General features: G+C 37.1%; 1 protein-coding gene across 3 annotated transcripts; it reads left to right on the top strand.

The window, feature by feature from the left end:
- Positions 1 to 13: 13 nt before the first annotated feature.
- Positions 14 to 17,069, top strand: LOC120551023 (cadherin-related family member 1-like). 3 transcript variants are annotated; one of them, XM_039788113.1, is made up of 18 exons: positions 14 to 4,366; positions 4,638 to 4,640; positions 4,792 to 4,887; positions 5,235 to 5,380; positions 5,473 to 5,523; positions 5,960 to 6,049; positions 6,199 to 6,285; positions 7,276 to 7,392; positions 8,495 to 8,638; positions 8,745 to 8,823; positions 8,898 to 8,998; positions 9,113 to 9,316; positions 9,582 to 9,734; positions 10,207 to 10,371; positions 10,973 to 11,040; positions 12,452 to 12,680; positions 13,318 to 13,572; positions 15,412 to 17,069. In XM_039788113.1, exons 1-18 carry the CDS (start codon positions 4,306 to 4,308, stop codon positions 15,940 to 15,942), a joined length of 2,580 nt encoding a protein of 859 aa, XP_039644047.1. In that variant the 5' UTR covers positions 14 to 4,305; the 3' UTR covers positions 15,943 to 17,069. The 3 variants fall into 3 exon arrangements, with proteins under 3 accessions (XP_039644047.1, XP_039644049.1, XP_039644048.1); XM_039788115.1 differs by lacking the exon at positions 15,412 to 17,069 and adding an exon at positions 14,577 to 14,899; XM_039788114.1 differs by lacking the exon at positions 4,638 to 4,640.
- The last annotated feature ends 1,087 nt before the right edge of the window (positions 17,070 to 18,156 follow it).

Raw genomic sequence — 18,156 nt, 5'->3', positions numbered from 1 at the left:
GAGATGACTCCTGTTATAGGCCTTTTTCACAGAACACAGTAGTTATGTCACGGTAGGAAAAACCCTATTATTAAATACTAAAATTAATTTTGGCTGAATTCTATTTAGCTGCTTTGGTTTCAGGGTCCTGGTATTATGTAAGCTGGCTCACTTACTACTTGCTGGTACACTTGAATAGAGCCACTATTAATGTTTCTAGTAACTCCTGTTATTTTGCTACTATGGCCAGTCACCAAGAACATCTGTCATTGAAATATATAATGTAAAAAAAGAAGTTTTTTATATGATTTTTCGGTAACACTTGAGGATATCGACATAATCATGCTATGACACTGTCATAACTATGACATGACACTGTTAAACCTTATAAACAAGTCATAAACGTTTATGACTTCAGTCGTTAAGTGTCATTCAGTTTTTGTCGTGACAAGTTGGCATTGTTTGGGTTTTCTTGATTATGACAACTTGACATTAATCAAAGTGACATTACCAGAAGTTGTCTTGGTCATGACAAGTTGACGTTACATTTGTTTGGCATGTCTTTGTAATAACAACTTGACATTAACCAGGGAGACATTACCAGAAGATGTATTTGTCATGAATAACTTGACATTACATTTCTTTGGAGTGTCCTTATTAAGACAACTTGACATTAAACAGGATGACGTTATTTGCATATTTGGGCTCTATAATAACAATATAATTCATATACCTAATCAATTATATTATGACCCTGTGTCTAATAAGTTATAATTATTTTACAGAGAAGTTTTGGTTCTTAAAATGTCTTCCTAAATCAATTATTGAACCCTTCCTTTTTATAGTCAATTATTTTCTTGGAAAACCACATAATCAACATTTCCAATTAAATACTACCAAATATTCATAAATGTGCTTTGATCCTGGTTGAACACATCTATTTGCATGCTGGCATTTGTAGTATGATCATGTTGAAAAGAATGGACTATTCCAACAATAGTATCATCCACTCAAGTTGTTGAAAAGATTCTAACGGTAACAGTTATGTTTTAGGTGCCTTTTATAAGAAATGCATTGGCTAGACCTTGCAATAACATTACAAATAAGTATATCGACTTGCAATACCACCGTCACTCGAATGAGCGGTGTATTAAATCTGCAAGCAAATGTTAGTGTACAGTTTTGTCCTCAACCCTTCACCGCTCTGCTACTACATACATACACATCCACACTTATAGCAGCTCTGACAAGACTATAAGAGACCGGCGGGGGTCCACCTTGTATTTTCCTATAAACAGTCAGTGTGTAGCAGCAGATGACAAAGGCTTAGTGTAGTAATCCTCTTGTCCACCATCTGGCTGCTCCTCTAAAATTAAACCTTCAAACCAGGGCACTTGCAACAGATGCTAACATCTGTAAATATGCAGGTGATGCATTAAAGCATGTACATTTGGAGCACACAGCTGCCAGGGGGTGTTTCAATCTCAGATCATGTTCATGTTAAGGACACGTATGACTCATATATACTTTGTATCGGTAAAAAAAAAACACTGCAGATGGGAGGGATAAAGAGGGCAATAATGGATGAGATTGGGGAAAGCTTCAGCATGTGGAGATCTGGCATTACTGGGGATAAACGTTGCTCTCTGGCGGTCATTTTCAGATTGATGACTAATATTTGGTTAGGGACCAAGGTTTTTATTGAATAATGTAGCCATGACATGGTGTTTGTGAGAGAGAAAGAGAAAGAGAGAACAAGTTAAGTAGACATTGAATAATGGCTATGGGTATAGTTATAGTAGCTTAACCACTTTCACCCACAATACCTTAAGAACTCTCTCAGGCACTTTGTTGTGCATTATAGAACAATGTGTACAATATTTCAATTCAAAGAGGCTTTAATAAGTTTCAATAACAATGTTGCCAAAGCATCGTCATTTCAGTTAATTTCTTAAATAGACGAGTTATCTCAACAACTGTTAGATGGATTGCCTTGAAATTTTGAACAGACATTCATGGTGAAAGTTTTCACTTATCCCGTGAATTATCTTGTCTACTAGATGGAATGGCACAACATTTTGTACATTTGGGATCCCCAGAGGATAAATCCTACAGACTTTAGTGATCCCTCTCTAGCACTACCATGAGATCAAAATTTGTAAATTTTGGTGAAATGTTTCAACAATCATTAGATGATTTAAAATCCGCTGAAGTTGCTTAAGAAAGTTATTCATCTCCATCGTACTGTTTCTTCTCATTAACCGCCACATATCAGACCCACAGTTTACACACACTAAACTATGCGTGAAGTGAACGCGGTAAACATTATACCTGCAAAACTTCTGTGTTAGCCTGCTAAAGTTAGCATTTAGCTCAAAGCCCCACTGTGCCAAAGTACAGCCTCAAAGAGCTGCAAGCATGACTCTTAGTCTTGTTCTGCTATGTACTTTTTTCTCAATATATTTAGCAACTGCACATAATATATGCAATGCTACTTTAAACTTACTAAATATATTACTTTAAAAATAAACTACTCAACTACAGTAGGAAATTGTGCTTTTCATTCCACTACATTTATCTGACTACTGCTACATTTACTTTGCAGATTCAGATTATCTGTGGAAAAATCAGATCATAAAATCAGACTCATTATTCTAGATTAAAGCACCTAACAATATAAAAGTTGTTAAAAGGAGCCCCACCTTGACTAACTACAACATTAAAATGTTGCTTACGTGTTCATGAATCATTATCGTTATAATATTCCAATTATTTAACACTCCATTTAAAAGCTGCTTAATGTGTACTTGTACTATTAATACATGAGTACATGTTGCTGATTATACGTCCCATTTTTTTAATTACAGTAAGTGTAATCCTGCATTCAAATGTTTTGAATGCAGGATGTCTACTTGAAGTATTTTAAATTCTGCATAGTTCTTCCACATATGTTTTTTTCTGCCTTAAATCCTTAAGATTCTGTAACATTAATTATTGTGTCTGCACTTTCAAAGTGCGTTATAAACCCTGGGCATTTCATGGATTCTGTGTTTATTTTAGTTAACAGAGCAGATTTGTCATTGGCTGCCAACGAGTAAGATGCATGAGTGTGTTATTGAACGTCAGACACTATTTTTATACCTGTGAAAATAGGAAGTGCACAAGTCTGCACCTCTAAGTGACTAAGTCAATACAGTTAACACACCATTCTGAAACAGCAGGCAAACGTGCACTCGCATGACATCTGCTTATAAGCGGATCTTATTTGTTTTCAAAAGGTGCAAGACTCTCTCAGTGCCAAAGTATTAAGTTTTGGGCTCTTGGCCGCTATCAGATACGCAGATAGATCAAAATGTACGTCATGTTCAGTTTTCCACTTGGCCTTTTTTTTTTTTTATCAGATCAGCTGTTTTTTCCAGGGGCTGTATCTCTGTAAATCTGAGAGCAGCGTTTTCGTTTTTATCTGATTAAGCTGCAAGTGATTCACACCAGGAGGCGTTCTTACAATTTTAGAAAGTGCTTAATGGCAAACATCTCCTGTAACGTGACATACCTTTGTTAAGCTGAACTAAAAATGTAAAGTAGGCCTGCAGCTCGAAAATGTAAAATCAAACAATGCTGACTAAAAGCCTTGTTTGGCATAGTGATTGAGAGGGCACTGGGCTTCACAGGGAAAGTGGAATGCAAAGGCCAAAGAAAGTGCATCCCAAGTGCATCTGAGGCTTGTGTTGGACAGCGAGCTGCCAAGGAGAGCAGCCCCAGGGAAGCTTAGGCCAGTGGAACTCGCTACATGTGACTAATGAGTTTGTTAAAACCCTTTAAAACAGCAGCGAGAGGAGCCAAATGTGCCATGTTTCCATACTAATTAACAAAGAGAAACAAATGACATCAAGGATGTTTGTTTGAGGTTCCCAATGTGTATGCTTTATATAAATAAATACTTAATTGCATCAGAATGCAGCAGAAAGAATGTATTTGTTGTATGTCATCAGTCTTTGATTTAACAGTATATGGATGCAATGCCTCATCTGTATACATTTTTGCATGTGTGCAGAGGTGTGACAATCACACCATATTGTGTGAAACCTGAACTCTCTTCACTCCATGAGTAGTTTTTCAGGAGAAATCGGAGAGAGAGCAGTGTGGTGGAAGATGTCTGCGTAGAAGGGATGCGTCATTGGATTAGTGCCTGAGAATCAGTCCCAGCCTCTTCATCCTGAGCTGCTGAGACTCCTCCAGAAGGACACGACACTCTCTGCTCGTTTGCCCCGTTTTCCCTCACCAAGCCTTCCACATGAGCCAGCCAAGCTGTGCCTCCCCACCAGGATGAAGAAAGAAAAGAAAACGCATGCTTTACTATTTCTCCTCCTGCTTCACTTCACCTTGGGTAAGGCTCTGCTTTTCTTTTCTTTTCTTTATGTTCTTTGTGTGTGGTTAAGACTTCTTGCCTTGCTCTTATCTGGTTAATCCTCTGACACAGTGTGCATGTCCATCTTAGTGTAGACTGCTCATGCTGCCTGTACTTTATATCTAAATGTGTGATAGTATATTGGTGTTGTGATAGTGGAAAACCTAAATCCAAGTACATGTATAATTCATCTCCTCCTCCTCCTCTTCCTCCTCCTCCTCCCTACTTTTGGTTCCTGCCCTTTTTTTAGCAAGTGAGTGCAAAAGTTATGTCTTAATTACATAAGCATTTCCATTAGAAATAGAAAAAAAAATCCATGTGATTTATGTAAACATTTTCAGCTTTATACAGTATCTGAAGTCACTTCTGCTTAAATAACTTGGAGCATGTTTATTTGTTTAAAGGGCAATCCGACTATGCTCCGTATTTTTATGATAATGGACCCAGCCGTACAAATGGGAATATGGCCTTGTTCAGCATCTCTGAGGATACACCAGTTGGTAAGTCCCACTTTCACAATAATAGATCTGATTAATTTAAGTGTGAAATAACGTTTTGTGTAGTTTACAGGTGTTCATTTTTCATGTGTAGATGTACAGATGTAATTATCACGCTGGTGTGGGGCCCGCAGCTAATTACTGTAATACCTTTTGGATTGTGACGTACATCACGACTTACAGAAGAAAACAATATGGGTGGTGGCTCATCTGACCTCATTATTAAATACCATTTACACTGAATAAGAAGCAAGAATTGAAACAAATGATTTGAATGATTTTTAATGAACATAGAAATGTCATGTTTTTCTTTGACATTACTGTTTCTTTGTTGTTGTTTTACCACATAGGGACACAGATATACATTCTGAATGGTACCGATCCAGAGGGAGATCCGGTACGATATGGTCTGACTTTTGAAATGGGCTCCAAAGAATATTTTAGGGTGGACTCCAAATCAGGAAACGTGACTTTGATTCAGGAGCTCGACAGAGAGGTGAGTCCGTGGATGACACTCTTGTTTTGAAGAAACCTGCTGTTAATGTGACACTGCTGTGGCTCAAAATGATGTTCACCTTTTCTTTGTAGAAACAACATGAAATCTCAGCACTCGTGAGCATAACAGATGGTCGCAATAAAGTACGTTTTACTGTTTTAATGATATCATTTTGTTTATACTTTATAGTCACTAATTCACTGCAATAATCACACTATTGGCACTATACAATCTGTATTAAAAGGAAAAGAGAAAACAAAGATAGAACTGTGACAAAGATATCTACTACTGTACAAAATGAGTGCTGTTACAGAATGTAAACAACAGGAATCTTACCATGCTTACAATTTGTAAGCATGGTAAAATTCCTGTTGTTTAGTAAGATGCTTACAGACTGTAAGCATCAGAAGTAGCAGCATCATAATATACATATTATTATGTGTAGCATACATAATAAAGTATATAGAACTTAGTTAATAATTTCGCTCTGAAAAAAAGATATAGCTTTGAAATAAATAAATAAATAATTGTTGTGTTGTTGTTTTAACCAGTGAGAATTTGTATTCTTGTTACTTTCAGGTTGTTGAGACGGTTAGAGTGTTTGTCACTGATGTCAATGATGAACCTCCTGAATTTCAAAACCTGCCTTTCATCATTGACATCCCAGAGGTACAGGTTATCCAATAAATACACCCGTACAATATAATAAATGCAATACATCCTTTCTATCGATCTTTAGAAAGGGTTTATTTTGAGTTAATCAAACAAATAGTGGATAGTGGATTTTAGTTTTTTTTTAAATCTCTTATCTCTTTTAGGATACTGCTCCAGGAAGTAGCATCTATAAGGTCCAGGCAGTGGATAGAGATATGGGATCAGGAGGCAGCATTGCATATTATGTACAGGTAACCCTACAGCTTCATTGTTATGCAGATGAAGCTTGATTTTGTTTGCCTAAGTCTTCAGGAACACACATGTAGAATTTTAAGCATTAAATCTTTATTTTTGACTCAGGTAAAGAGAGTTATCCAAATGTGTAATACACCCAAACCAAATACTTGTAATGTAATTCATGCTTTTATTTTGTCTTGCTCAGACTACTGCATCTATCTTTACTCTGGCATTAGGCAGAAAATCTCTCTCCAAAATGCAGCAGCCAGGCTTTATTTTTTTATATTTTAATTGTTTTGCCTTCTTGCACATGGCCTCAAATTGATTTCAGAGTTGATTGTAACATTTTGCTAATCACATATAGAGCCATAGCTTGGCTCCAGCCTACATCTCTGGGCTCTTTACTCCTACACCCTGGAATACAGTCTGCCAACAAGTGTATCCTCTCAGCTCCGAAATGCTTACTTGAAAGCATGAGCAAGCATTTCTGTTTACATTTTTATACTATTGTTTATCTTTTTACTGTTCCACACTTAGGCTAGTTTTTATTGCTGTTTTTCAAATTTTTGATTAACATTTCCCATTTGTAATCCATTTGAAAATAATTTTATTATTATGACAGCACCATTATTATCTACAGTGGGCATTTGAGTGATGAGACTTGTGTGGAGAAAAAGATTAATCTTATACCAGAGAGCAGTCTGGAAATAGTGTGACTGGATTAAATTTCAATTACATTTGGGCAAGGCACTGAAGGTTTGATAGCAGCTTAGGTTTGGTCTGGGCCGACAGCTGACTGCTCAGTAGTTGTTACTGTCCATGTGTCAACTGTGAGACAAATGGAAGTGTGTAGAAAAATGCCAAGGTTGAAGTGAGGTAAATCAAGATTTAATACTGTTCAGAAGCATGTTTGAAACTAGCTTGATTGCTCTAAATTCAAGTAAAAAAATGTATCTTGTGTCTACTGTTAACACTGCTAACTGTGTGGCTTTATACATTATCAGACTTCACCGTTTGCCAAGTTTACCATCGATGGGAACAGCGGAATCCTAAGAGTCAAACCTGGTGAGACTTTGGACTACGAGACCACGCCCACACACTTTGTGACGGTGGTTGCAAAGGTGAGAGGTCAATGTCGCCCCCTTGCCTTTGGATTTGTCTTTTTGGGTGCCCTAAAACACATTTACACTGTGAGCAGCAACTTGGCTTTTGACATGTTTATTATAAAAACAGAACGATTTTAAGGGCTGAGGTTTACATCTGTACCGTAGTGCACATAAAACAATTGTCGGGAAAGCAAGGTCTGTTTCAAAGGTTGACTAAGCTTTTCTGAACACCAACACTTTGCTGAATTTCCACAGTTTCTATGTGAAGTGAATGGGAGTCTGGTGAAGCATTGACAGTGATCCTTCCATTGTGGATAATAATATGATGGAGACGGCTTTAGTTTGTTTTTCTAGCCTCAGCTCCTATGTGTGTCTGTGGAATAACATACAGATTCATAAAAGCGTGATTTGAAAGTTGCTCTGTAAATAACAAATCAGATACTGAGAAGTTGAATCTCTGATAAAACAATAATATTGAATATGAATATATGTAAATGATTTCTGATGCTACAAGTTCCATCAATACAATCAGTTTAACTCACTAATGTTTCAATAAAAAAAAAATACATTGCAGCATTTTGTCCACACAGAAAAATTAGTCTGCATATTTGCTGTCACTGAAGCATCATACCATAATTAACAAAGCCATGCAAATGAAATGTCAGATTCCACTGTCTCCAGAATTTGACATGCTAAGTGTGGACATCTACAGTAACCAGTAAGGTGCAATTTGCAATCATAGTGCTTGTATTTTATTTCGTAATAACTAAGTAACTTAAAATCATCAAACCATTTCAAGCTTGACATGTGGGTACTATATAACATAATATAGTTTTAGTTGGGTAAAATGGGGAGTACTCATAGTAAAATAAAATCTCTGTTTAGGGATTTCAATACCTCAATGCTATAGATATTACTTCATAAACAGATATTACTTCATAAAACGGGGCATATACAAAGCCTCTATCTAACATTGTGTCTCCATTAACTGCCAAATGTAAAATAAAATGTCCTGTACTAAGACTTTTATTTTATTTTATTTTTATACTGTTTCATCATAATTTGCCATGGATAAAAGTATAATCTCACTCAACAGTCTCACTGTTTGTTTTCTCAGGACGGAGGTGGAAAGTACAAGGGGAAGCACCAGGTTTTGACCTCCACAGCCACCATGACTATCAATGTACTTGACGCCCAAGACATGCCTCCGTCCTTCATAGGAACCCCTTACTTTGGCTATGTCTACGAAGTCTCAGTTCCTGTAAGTCCTCCTCGCATTCTCTACACACCAGTGAAGAGGTCAGGGCGCTGGTTTTGCTTGCAAGCAATAAATACTCGTAAGATTAATTATGCTTTTCTTCTTCCAGGGTTCTGAAATATTCACTGTGTATGCTAAAGACGGAGATCAAGGCAATCCTAACCCAATACATTATTCCATTATGAATGGTGAGAACAATACATCAACAAATTAATTCCAAGTTACACTATCTTGTTGTAACATGTTGTTTATCACTTTTTAGGCAGCGATGGTGTCTTTGACATAAATAGCACGAGTGGATGCATCACCCTGACAACTTCTCCAACTTTGCTGAAAAATGAATTATATGAAATTATAGTCAAGGTAATGTTGTTGTTTTTTTCTGTCTCCCCCCAGTTATTTCTTGGGAATTACACTCTACTATATATTCAACCTATTATTATTACTACTGAATGCATTGTTCATTTTCAAATCCAGGCGTTTGAGGTAGGACCAAACAGTCAGCTGCAGGACTACGACGTTACCACGGTGACAGTCCGGGTGGTGGATCTCAACAACCATCCTCCGACCTTTTACGGAGAGAACGGACCACAGAGCAAGTTTGAGGTCACCATGTACGAGCATCCTCCTCCAGGGGAGATCCTGCGAGGCTTTAAGATCACCGTCAATGACTCCGATCAGGTACATGTATTCCCAAATTTCCTGTACGCTGTTGACTCCTTCCTTGTGGTTTATTGGTCTATGTGTGCCTGCTGTACTTCAATAACTAACTAATAACTAACAATCATTCATCAAGACATCTGCCAGATGGTTTCCCTTTTATTTTAGAACATTCTAGCAAGGTTTGCTGAAGTCATCTTGAGTCTGATAAATCTTTGTTTTCTTGTTTTTCTTGGCAACTACTAATTCCCAATTTCTAAATTCTGCTGTTGTTTTTTCTTTGCAGGGAGCAAACGCTAAATTTAAACTGAGACTAGTGGGGCCAAGTCGAGTGCTGCGAGTGGTTCCCCAGACAGTCCTCAATGAAGCGCAGGTGACCATTATTGTGGAAGACACATCTGGCATCGACTATGAAAAGGGACCAACCCTTTATTTTAAGGTTTGACTTCATATATCACCAAATTAATAATGAGTATTATTGAAATGACTCCAATATCTGGGGCTGCAACACATTATTATCTTACCTTTTTCTTGTTATCTTTTGGATTAATCGATTAGTTGCTTTGCTTAGAGCCCAAGATGACATCTTAACTTAAAATTGCTTGTTTTCTCTGACCAACAGCCCAAAACCCACAGATGTTCAGTTTACACTGACCCAACATTTGAGATGCTGGAACAAGCAAATATTTGCCATTTTTTCTTCATAAATTAGAAACAATTGAACTTTTGGTGATTTAGCTTTAGCCACGCTATCAGCATGGCTCTAGGGATGGCCAAAGACTGAAATATCGTAATGACAATGGAATGAATTTTGGCTTCACAAAGCTGCTACGGTGACTCTTACAATAAACTAATCATTTAATAACTTTTCAGCACTGATTTAATTACACTTTGCATGTGTCTCTCTGCAGCTGCTGGCGGTGGAGATCGACACTCCAGAGAGGTTCAGTGCAACAGCTGACATAGTGATCAACTTGCTGGACACCAACGACAACATCCCAAAATTCACATCCGAGTATTATATCGCCAGGATCCCTGAGAACTCTTTGGGAGGCTCCAGCGTTGTGTCTGTAACAGTGAGTCAATCACGATTAAACTCAGCTTTAACCGACCAAAGTGATTACATAATCCATCAATCCTCCAATAAATGCATATTACTTGGTGCAGTTCATTAGATTAAAGCAGGTTATCGGCAGACAAAAAAACTTGCTGCTCCCTGGTTTTGTTTTTGTTGGTCCTGAAATTCATGTGCCCATGTGACATTCTGGCATATGCTCTTTTTTATATGTCAGGGAGGGATTTCATTAATAGTAATATTGGCATGCTTGTTTCTTCCTTTTCATTATACTGTATCTATCCTGCAATCAGGCAACACGTACAAGTATGGCGTAAAAAGCTTAATTTTGCCCCAAGGTTAATCATGCTGACCTACACCTCCACCCCCACTCACCACAGGAAGAGACTTATAGCCTGCCCCAGCCACATGAGTTTAAGACCCTAGCTGGTTATCCTCAGCCAGTGGCAGTAATAATTCTAGTAATAAAGCCAGAGTAATTCTATTAAATTAAATTTATCAAATTGGTAAATAATCTTGCTTACACAGTATACATGTTTCACTATATACTATATGTGCTTTAAGTATTGCCTTTTGAATCTCTGTCCTGTCCCGTCCTCCAGGCAAATGATCCAGATTCAGGGCCCTGGGGTGAAGTCAAATACACGATTTATGGATCAGGATCAGATTTGTAAGTAAAAACCCTTCACTCTTGCCAGTTTAGGTTTGGTCCGATCAGATACTTAACTCTTGTACTTCCACTAAACACATTACATAAACTAAAAATTACTTTTTTAATGCGTATATGACTCAAGATTGCTCAGAGGTTCAGGGTGTTTGGTAAACTCAGCATGACACCAGTCCTGATTCATCGTTGTCGCTTTGATGAAAGAAGTAAGCAGGAAACCAGTTTGATTGGCCCCTCTGCTGCACAAACAGCTCACTCTAAAATGGCTGCAAGATGCGGGCTAATCTTCTAATTGGATTGGTGGGTTAAAAATAGACAGCCTGGCTCGTCTCACATAGAGAGAGCCAATTAACATGCAATGTGACAGCTGGAGCCACAGAAACGGCAGCTTTGAGAAGCAAGGCAGCAAGCAGCGAAGGAAAAGTGAGAATTTATGCTCATCTTCAGGCAGCAACCTGAGTTAATTGTGTGAAAGTTATCAGCTTCAAGGAAACTTGTGAATTTTCACAGTGGAAAAAACAAGACAGAATTGGTGGCTGAATAAAATGGCAGCAAGCCCGATGTTGAACTAGAAAGCACTTTTGAAAGCACAAACCTGCACCTATCCTGTAAATTAATTTCTTATGTGTAAAACACTTATTTTCATCTTTGAAGTTATTCTGATAGCAAATCTTTTTGCCTCTAGAAAAACGACACAATCTTGGTAGAGACGGCTCAATGTTGGTGCTACATGATCCAGATCCGGACCAGAAAATAACCAGTTATTCACTGACCTATCCTAGGTTTTTATCAAATGTCACTGAAATCTGTTAAGGAGTAATTCAGTTATCAGATAGAAAAAAATTGCTGCAAAGAAAAACACACAGTATGCCAGAAATCAACCTGAATTAGAAAAAGCACAAAGCTCATAAGAGTGTAGCTGCCCAGAAAAGGCAATACAATTAAATCTCAATCAGAATCAGCAGGCAAACAAATAAACAAAAACTTCATAACATAATTGTCAGAAATAACTTTATTTATATTGATAACTAAGAGACATGAACACAAGACACAAGAGACACAAGAAATTGACCTACATTATTTAAAATGAAACAAATTAAATAAAAAAGTTAAAGAAATGAAATTCAAAAGCTATACTATACACATTACAACACTTTAGGTAAGGATATATTTGCTTACTCTATCTTCCTGATTTCTGAGACAAATGGTGATAAACATTTTAATCTCTTAAACCATCCGTTTATTTTCACAATAGAAAGTTTTCTGAGATAAAGGACAGAAACTGCTGTGTACTCTTAATGTGAGTCATGTTGAGGTTCACAGGATGTGACACACTGTTAATTAGGACACCTGGTTTGTGTTTGACACAGAATGGACTGTGGTTACGACTCATGCTCTTTCTCTGAACCTGCAGGTTTGCCATCCAACTGTCATCAGGCCTCATCTCCACGCAGCCCTGGACCAGCCTGGACGCAGAGGTCAGGTCTAAATACAACTTCTACGTCAAGGCTGAAGATTCGGAGGGAAAGTACAGCTTGTCTGAAGTCTTTGTCACCGTACTGGACATGAACGACCACTCTCCAGCATTTGATGAAAAACTCCTGGAAAAGACTATGATAATTGGTATACCTGTCAGAGTAGAGGTACATCATGTCTAATCATTCCTCTTGTACTGAAAGTCGATAAAAAGTTAGTTAGTTGTTTGTGATCATACTGACATTTAGAGAACATTGTATAGAAGTCCAGGACTGCCAATAAAGAAAGTAAATGATCCCAAATGATTAGAATTGTAATTGCCATTAGTGTGTACAGATCATATATAACAAAACTGATTAAATAATGTTTCAAAATCTAACGTTTAAGAGTTAATCGTTACTGCCAAAACTAAAGGATAAAACTGGTGATGTTCTATACTTGATCCTTTTAACAAGTGTTGTCTGTGTATCTAAAACCTAATATGGTTTATTCCTTTGAGGCCATTGGGGCTCCATTGTTGTGGAAGACATGACCCTTCATTACGACAGATAATCCGTGCATGAAAATGTTCCTGAATGAATGCAGCGATTGCTTGTGTTTGAGTGCCAAGCTGTTTTAGGCAAATGCTTTTTTTTAACTTAAAATATGTATGTAACAAAGGTTGCTGTACATACTCTTCATGACGATACTTTTATGGGCTAGTTTTATGATTTACAAAACAGATATTAAGCTTTCAATTGAATAAATTGACTTAAAGTTACCGAAATATCCAATAATTTTATGTTATTCTGCTTCTTTCTATAGGCGGTGGATGAAGATGCAGAGTCTCCAAACAACGTCATTGAGTACTCCATAATGACGGCTGATCCTGACAACGCGTTTGATATCAACGCAGATACTGGAGATATCAAGCTGAAGCCATACATCAAGTCCATGGAGATTGTGCAGAACATCACCAAGCAGAAGCACTGCAAGTGGTCTCTGGTGGTCCAAGCCAGGGACAGAGGCTCTCCATCCTTCAGCACAACAGCCGTTGTCAACATCGATATCACAGAGGCGGTAAGACTTAGTTCTGACTTGCAGCATGCTTGCAGCACTTTCTATTCCAAGCTTTAGGCAGCACGAACTGTAGATTCAAGCAATTAAACATATGATAATAGGCATTGTTGTCATGCTCATAGCTGCTAATTCAGCATCCTTGTTTAAGCCAATCACACGTCATTGATCTCATATTCTTTAAGAGATAATGCTGGTAATTTGTATGCTTGTATTATAATCAACAAGTCAAATGAAGAGACCAAAACCAATGATGAATTTATCCTACTAACAAGGGAAAATATCTGGCTCGTAAGCTGTTATAGTTATTCCTCTTTCATCACTAACCAGTTGCTAACTTTATCTGTCCATAAAATCATCTGCCTGCTACAGCAGGAAACTCTAAATGTGACATGTAACATAAAAATTAGGCTAAAAAGCTCCATAGAGCTGCAGTGTTGGTAATAATTATCTGTGGGTTTGTTACAATGAGCCACACTTTCTTATTACACATAATTGTAATAAAGTAGCACTTTCTAATAGTTATCTAGTTTGCAGCTATACATGTTAATACTTCATAAAAGATTTTTAATCTATAAAGTCTGCAGTTGTACATGTTGTTGATACATGGTTTTTGGTCCAAGCACCTACTCAAAAGGGTTTTTCACATTTTGGTAGCCCCAAAGGTTGTTCTCATTAAGGACTTATAACTGATCTTTAAAACGTTAGTAAATGGTTGAAAATGCCATTACTTACAACTTACAAACCCTTTATAAAGGATGTTTACTAGAAAATAATTTGTTGTGCCAAAACACAGCTACTTTAAATATATAAATTCATACTGGTTTTTGTCTCTTCTGTAAATTTGAAGATATAAAATAACAGCAGCATTATCATTTAAAGTTTTCAGTAATTTACATGAACCCATATTTTCATTTTTTTCACCATGTTTTTATTCCTTCACTCTACATGATGAGATGACTCAGTGTCTTTGGTGTTGTTTCTATGTTGTGCATCGTGCTTTTCAGATCAAAGGTCGAATTGTTTCATACTTCATGGGCCTCAGCAAGCGTCCGCTGACTGTATTTGGGATTTGTCTCAGCATTGTCACTTCCCTCATTTTACTCACAGTCTGCATATCCACAATCATGTACTGTAACTCAGTGAAAAAGTCCCGAATCAACCCAGAGAGTAACTATATCAAAGTGGTGCGCAGAACCAAGTGAGCAATATTTGACATAACCTTTAAAAAGATATCTATTTTTTTACCGGTTAGCTATTGATTGTTTGTCTGTCAAAGAGTACTGAAGCACATTTGAAGGAATAATAAAACAATATAATTTTTGTAAAATTCCTATTAATTATTTTATTGGAAAATATTCTAAAATGCAATAATTGTTCTTGTTTTTACACTACCAAATCCTCTTTGATTATCTAAAACACGTTTTTTGTCCAGAGCATGACTCAGAGTATAAAGCTGTCAAAGAGACAAAGATGGAGCCTTTATCTTTGGATCACTTCACTCCATTTTGTTTCGATGAACTGTTATCCTTCTTGTTCAGACCTCATCATCAGTCACATGCCAAAGCGAAATCCTAACGCACGCACTGCCAGACGCATTCCCAACAACTAGCGTTGTGCATAGTTTTAGCTTTGCATCAGCAGTCCTGTACTGTAGGACAGGAGGATGACTGAGTGTGAGTGTGGGAGTGTCACATTGTTGGTAGACATGTTGTGTGGGCCTCCTCTGTCAGTGCTTTGCACATCCATCTCATGCATGCATGTTTTGGAAAAATGCTGCGTTAATGCTTGGATTCAGTCCCTTGGACTTGATTTAAACTATTTTATTGTGCTTTTTCACAGACTCCTCTCAAGGGGCCTATGGCGGCCTTTTTATTGAAAAGTAGGGACAGTCCAATGAAAGCTCTAGGGATGGTCACTGTTATCATTAGCTTATTGGTAGGGGTGACTGTCTTGATCTCTACGGCTATGTACATGCGTAACTCAAAGTCGAACAGGATCATGCCAGCACGTCGCATCATTAAGAGGCGACCAAGGGACCAGCAGCCCTGGAACGTCAAGATGCCTGTTGTCAGATTCATCAACCCTGCAGATAAGTTCCGTGTTCTCAACCAAGAGGGCAGCCACCAGCGGGGCACCAGCAGCCCGCGGACGAAGCCTCCTCTCCCCAGCGCTCCTCCGCCCCCATCTAACACACGATATAATGAGAGGCCCCGGGCAGTCCCAACAATATCTGGTGTGCTGGCCTCCAAAGGATCAAAGAAAGCTAAATCTAATCGCCGCAAAGAGGGAAATGTCAGCTCTGCTTTGGTGTCTGAGCTTAAAATGAAGCTTGAGCAGAAAATCATTGAGAGCAACCAAGGCTATTATTAACTCTGTCATATAAATGTCTTGTTTAAGGTTCTTTGACGAGTCTACTGCTCTTAGCTTATCTACCGTCCGAGAGTTCTCACCTTCATGTGATGATCTGGTAGTGTGGGCCTACCTGTAGATTATTCACTAGTAAATGGTAACAGAGCTGTTACTGGAAGGTTAACAGATATTTATATCTTAAAATGAGATATTAAACAAGTGGGCATCCTCAGTTGACCTGGCTTAGGTGAAGAGAGGAGACCGGTCGAGTCGTTCTCTGGTGCAGGGGGAGATAATTCACCACACTGCCATCTTGAGGAATATTATGTCATTTTAGGAAGTATCACTGTAAATTGCCCAAGGAGAGGATTACTAAGATTTGCTGTGTATACATAAGTTGCAGAACTTCCTGAAAAGTGTATTTAATGGTTTAAACACATCTAGAATTTCATCCAATAAATCATATTAAAAAAACATTTCTTCTTGCTCACTGGAGCATGCAGCTGAATAACACGGTCATGAAGAACGACACTGCTTCTTATACAGTGCTGAAGGACCTGTGTGTTATTTTTTGTACTGTTACATCAGCAGCTTAAAAGCTACGAGGTTGCTCTTTTGTATGATTACAATGTGCCACTGTAGGGTTTCACAGTTAGACAAGCTAATAGAGGTGCTTCATTTGAGTGTGTATTTCTAGAAACAAATGTTTTTATATACATAACATGGGTCCATTTTAAATGTATATATATGCATATATTACAAGATATGACCATTTCCCAGTTGTATCTTGCAGCAGTAAATAATATACGGTACAAAATAAACTAACTCCAGTTAATATTTCAAGCACAGATCACTATGTACTGTATATAACCAGGACATTTCCTTTACAAATATAGTTATTGAAATATAGAGTCTGTGTTGAATATTTAGGTTCAACTCTCAGTTACTTTCCATGTCACTCTTCAATGCTTTCAAATGTAGACAAACAGAATTATTTTAATTGCTGTTATCCATATCTTGTGTCTGACTATATCTTAACTTATAACTATCTAAATCTCCACTATAAATTACAATTGCCTGGTCCTTGGAAGTAACATATTTGTACCGTCTTTGTACTGTCTTGATTTTGAATAAATATTTGAAAATGATTTGGTCTCTGCTCCATTTTGTCCAGAGGTTACTGTATGTTAGTTTAAGTTAGTTTAGTGTAGTTTTTACTATACTACATACTATACTATTAAATTTTCATTGCATTTATTGGGAATACTATATTATGACTTTTTATGACATTATGACATAATATGCTATTACTTTTTTATGGCATTTTTTAATGACATAATCTGTGACTTTGTATCACTTTTTTTTACTTACTATGATTTTTTTTAAAACATACTATATACTGGTTAGAAAGTATTAGTTTGGGAGTTTGATTTCCATCAAGAGCTAAATATTATTGAAATCAGATATGACTTTTATGACTTTATACTCTGACTTTTTACGACATACTATATAATACTATGACTTTTTATGGCATTCTCATAATGTTTTTTTTTATTAATTATATTGTACTTTACTATAGCTCAGTGTGTTCAATGACCAATTGGGGAGTCTGAGTTTGGGAGATTGATTACCATCAATAGCTATTTATTATTAAAGTCAAATGTAACTTTTTTATGACTTTTTATGGCATACTATACTATGATTTTTTTCCGAAAAACTGTAGTGTGACTTTTTTTTGACATAGTATGCTATGTATTTTTCAACATACATACTTTGTTATTACTTTCTTTCAACTAACTTTTTATGAAAGGTATTCGTTAGCCATTTTATTTGGATAGAAACAAGTTCCGGGCTGGAATCGAACCATGGGATCTGAGATTACAATTCAGCCTTAATGGTATACACCCTACCCATTGAGCTACTGCGGTGACCTGTTGCTGAGACATTTTTCAACATAATTTACTATGACTTTTTTTTTTATCGTTTTTCGGCATACAATACTGTGACTCAACATACTTTACGATGACTTTTTTAATTGTTTTTGACGTACTATACTATGACTTCTTTTACATTCTGTACTGTGACTTTTATATGACTTTTTTTGACATACTATACTATGATATTTCTATAACTTTTTTCAACATACTGTACTATGACATATTTCAAAAAGGCATTCTTATTTGGACAAAAACAGGAACACATTCAGCAGGGTGTCCAGGGTTGGATTTGAAGACA

The sequence above is a fragment of the Perca fluviatilis genome, chromosome 21, assembly GCF_010015445.1.
Source record: "Perca fluviatilis chromosome 21, GENO_Pfluv_1.0, whole genome shotgun sequence".
NCBI lineage: Eukaryota > Metazoa > Chordata > Actinopteri > Perciformes > Percidae > Perca > Perca fluviatilis.
Note: the sequence above shows the minus strand (reverse complement) of the source record. Positions and strands in the feature narration are given on the sequence as shown.

Excerpts from the sequence above, each read along its gene's own strand:
- LOC120551023 (XM_039788113.1), top strand. The coding sequence starts at position 4,306 with ATGAAGAAAGAAAAGAAAACGCATGCTTTACTATTTCTCCTCCTGCTT. Across the intron at positions 6,286-7,275 it reads GCATTGCATATTATGTACAG|ACTTCACCGTTTGCCAAGTT; the intron begins GTAACCCTACAG and ends ATACATTATCAG. Across the intron at positions 13,573-15,411 it reads ACATCGATATCACAGAGGCG|ACTCCTCTCAAGGGGCCTAT; the intron begins GTAAGACTTAGT and ends GCTTTTTCACAG.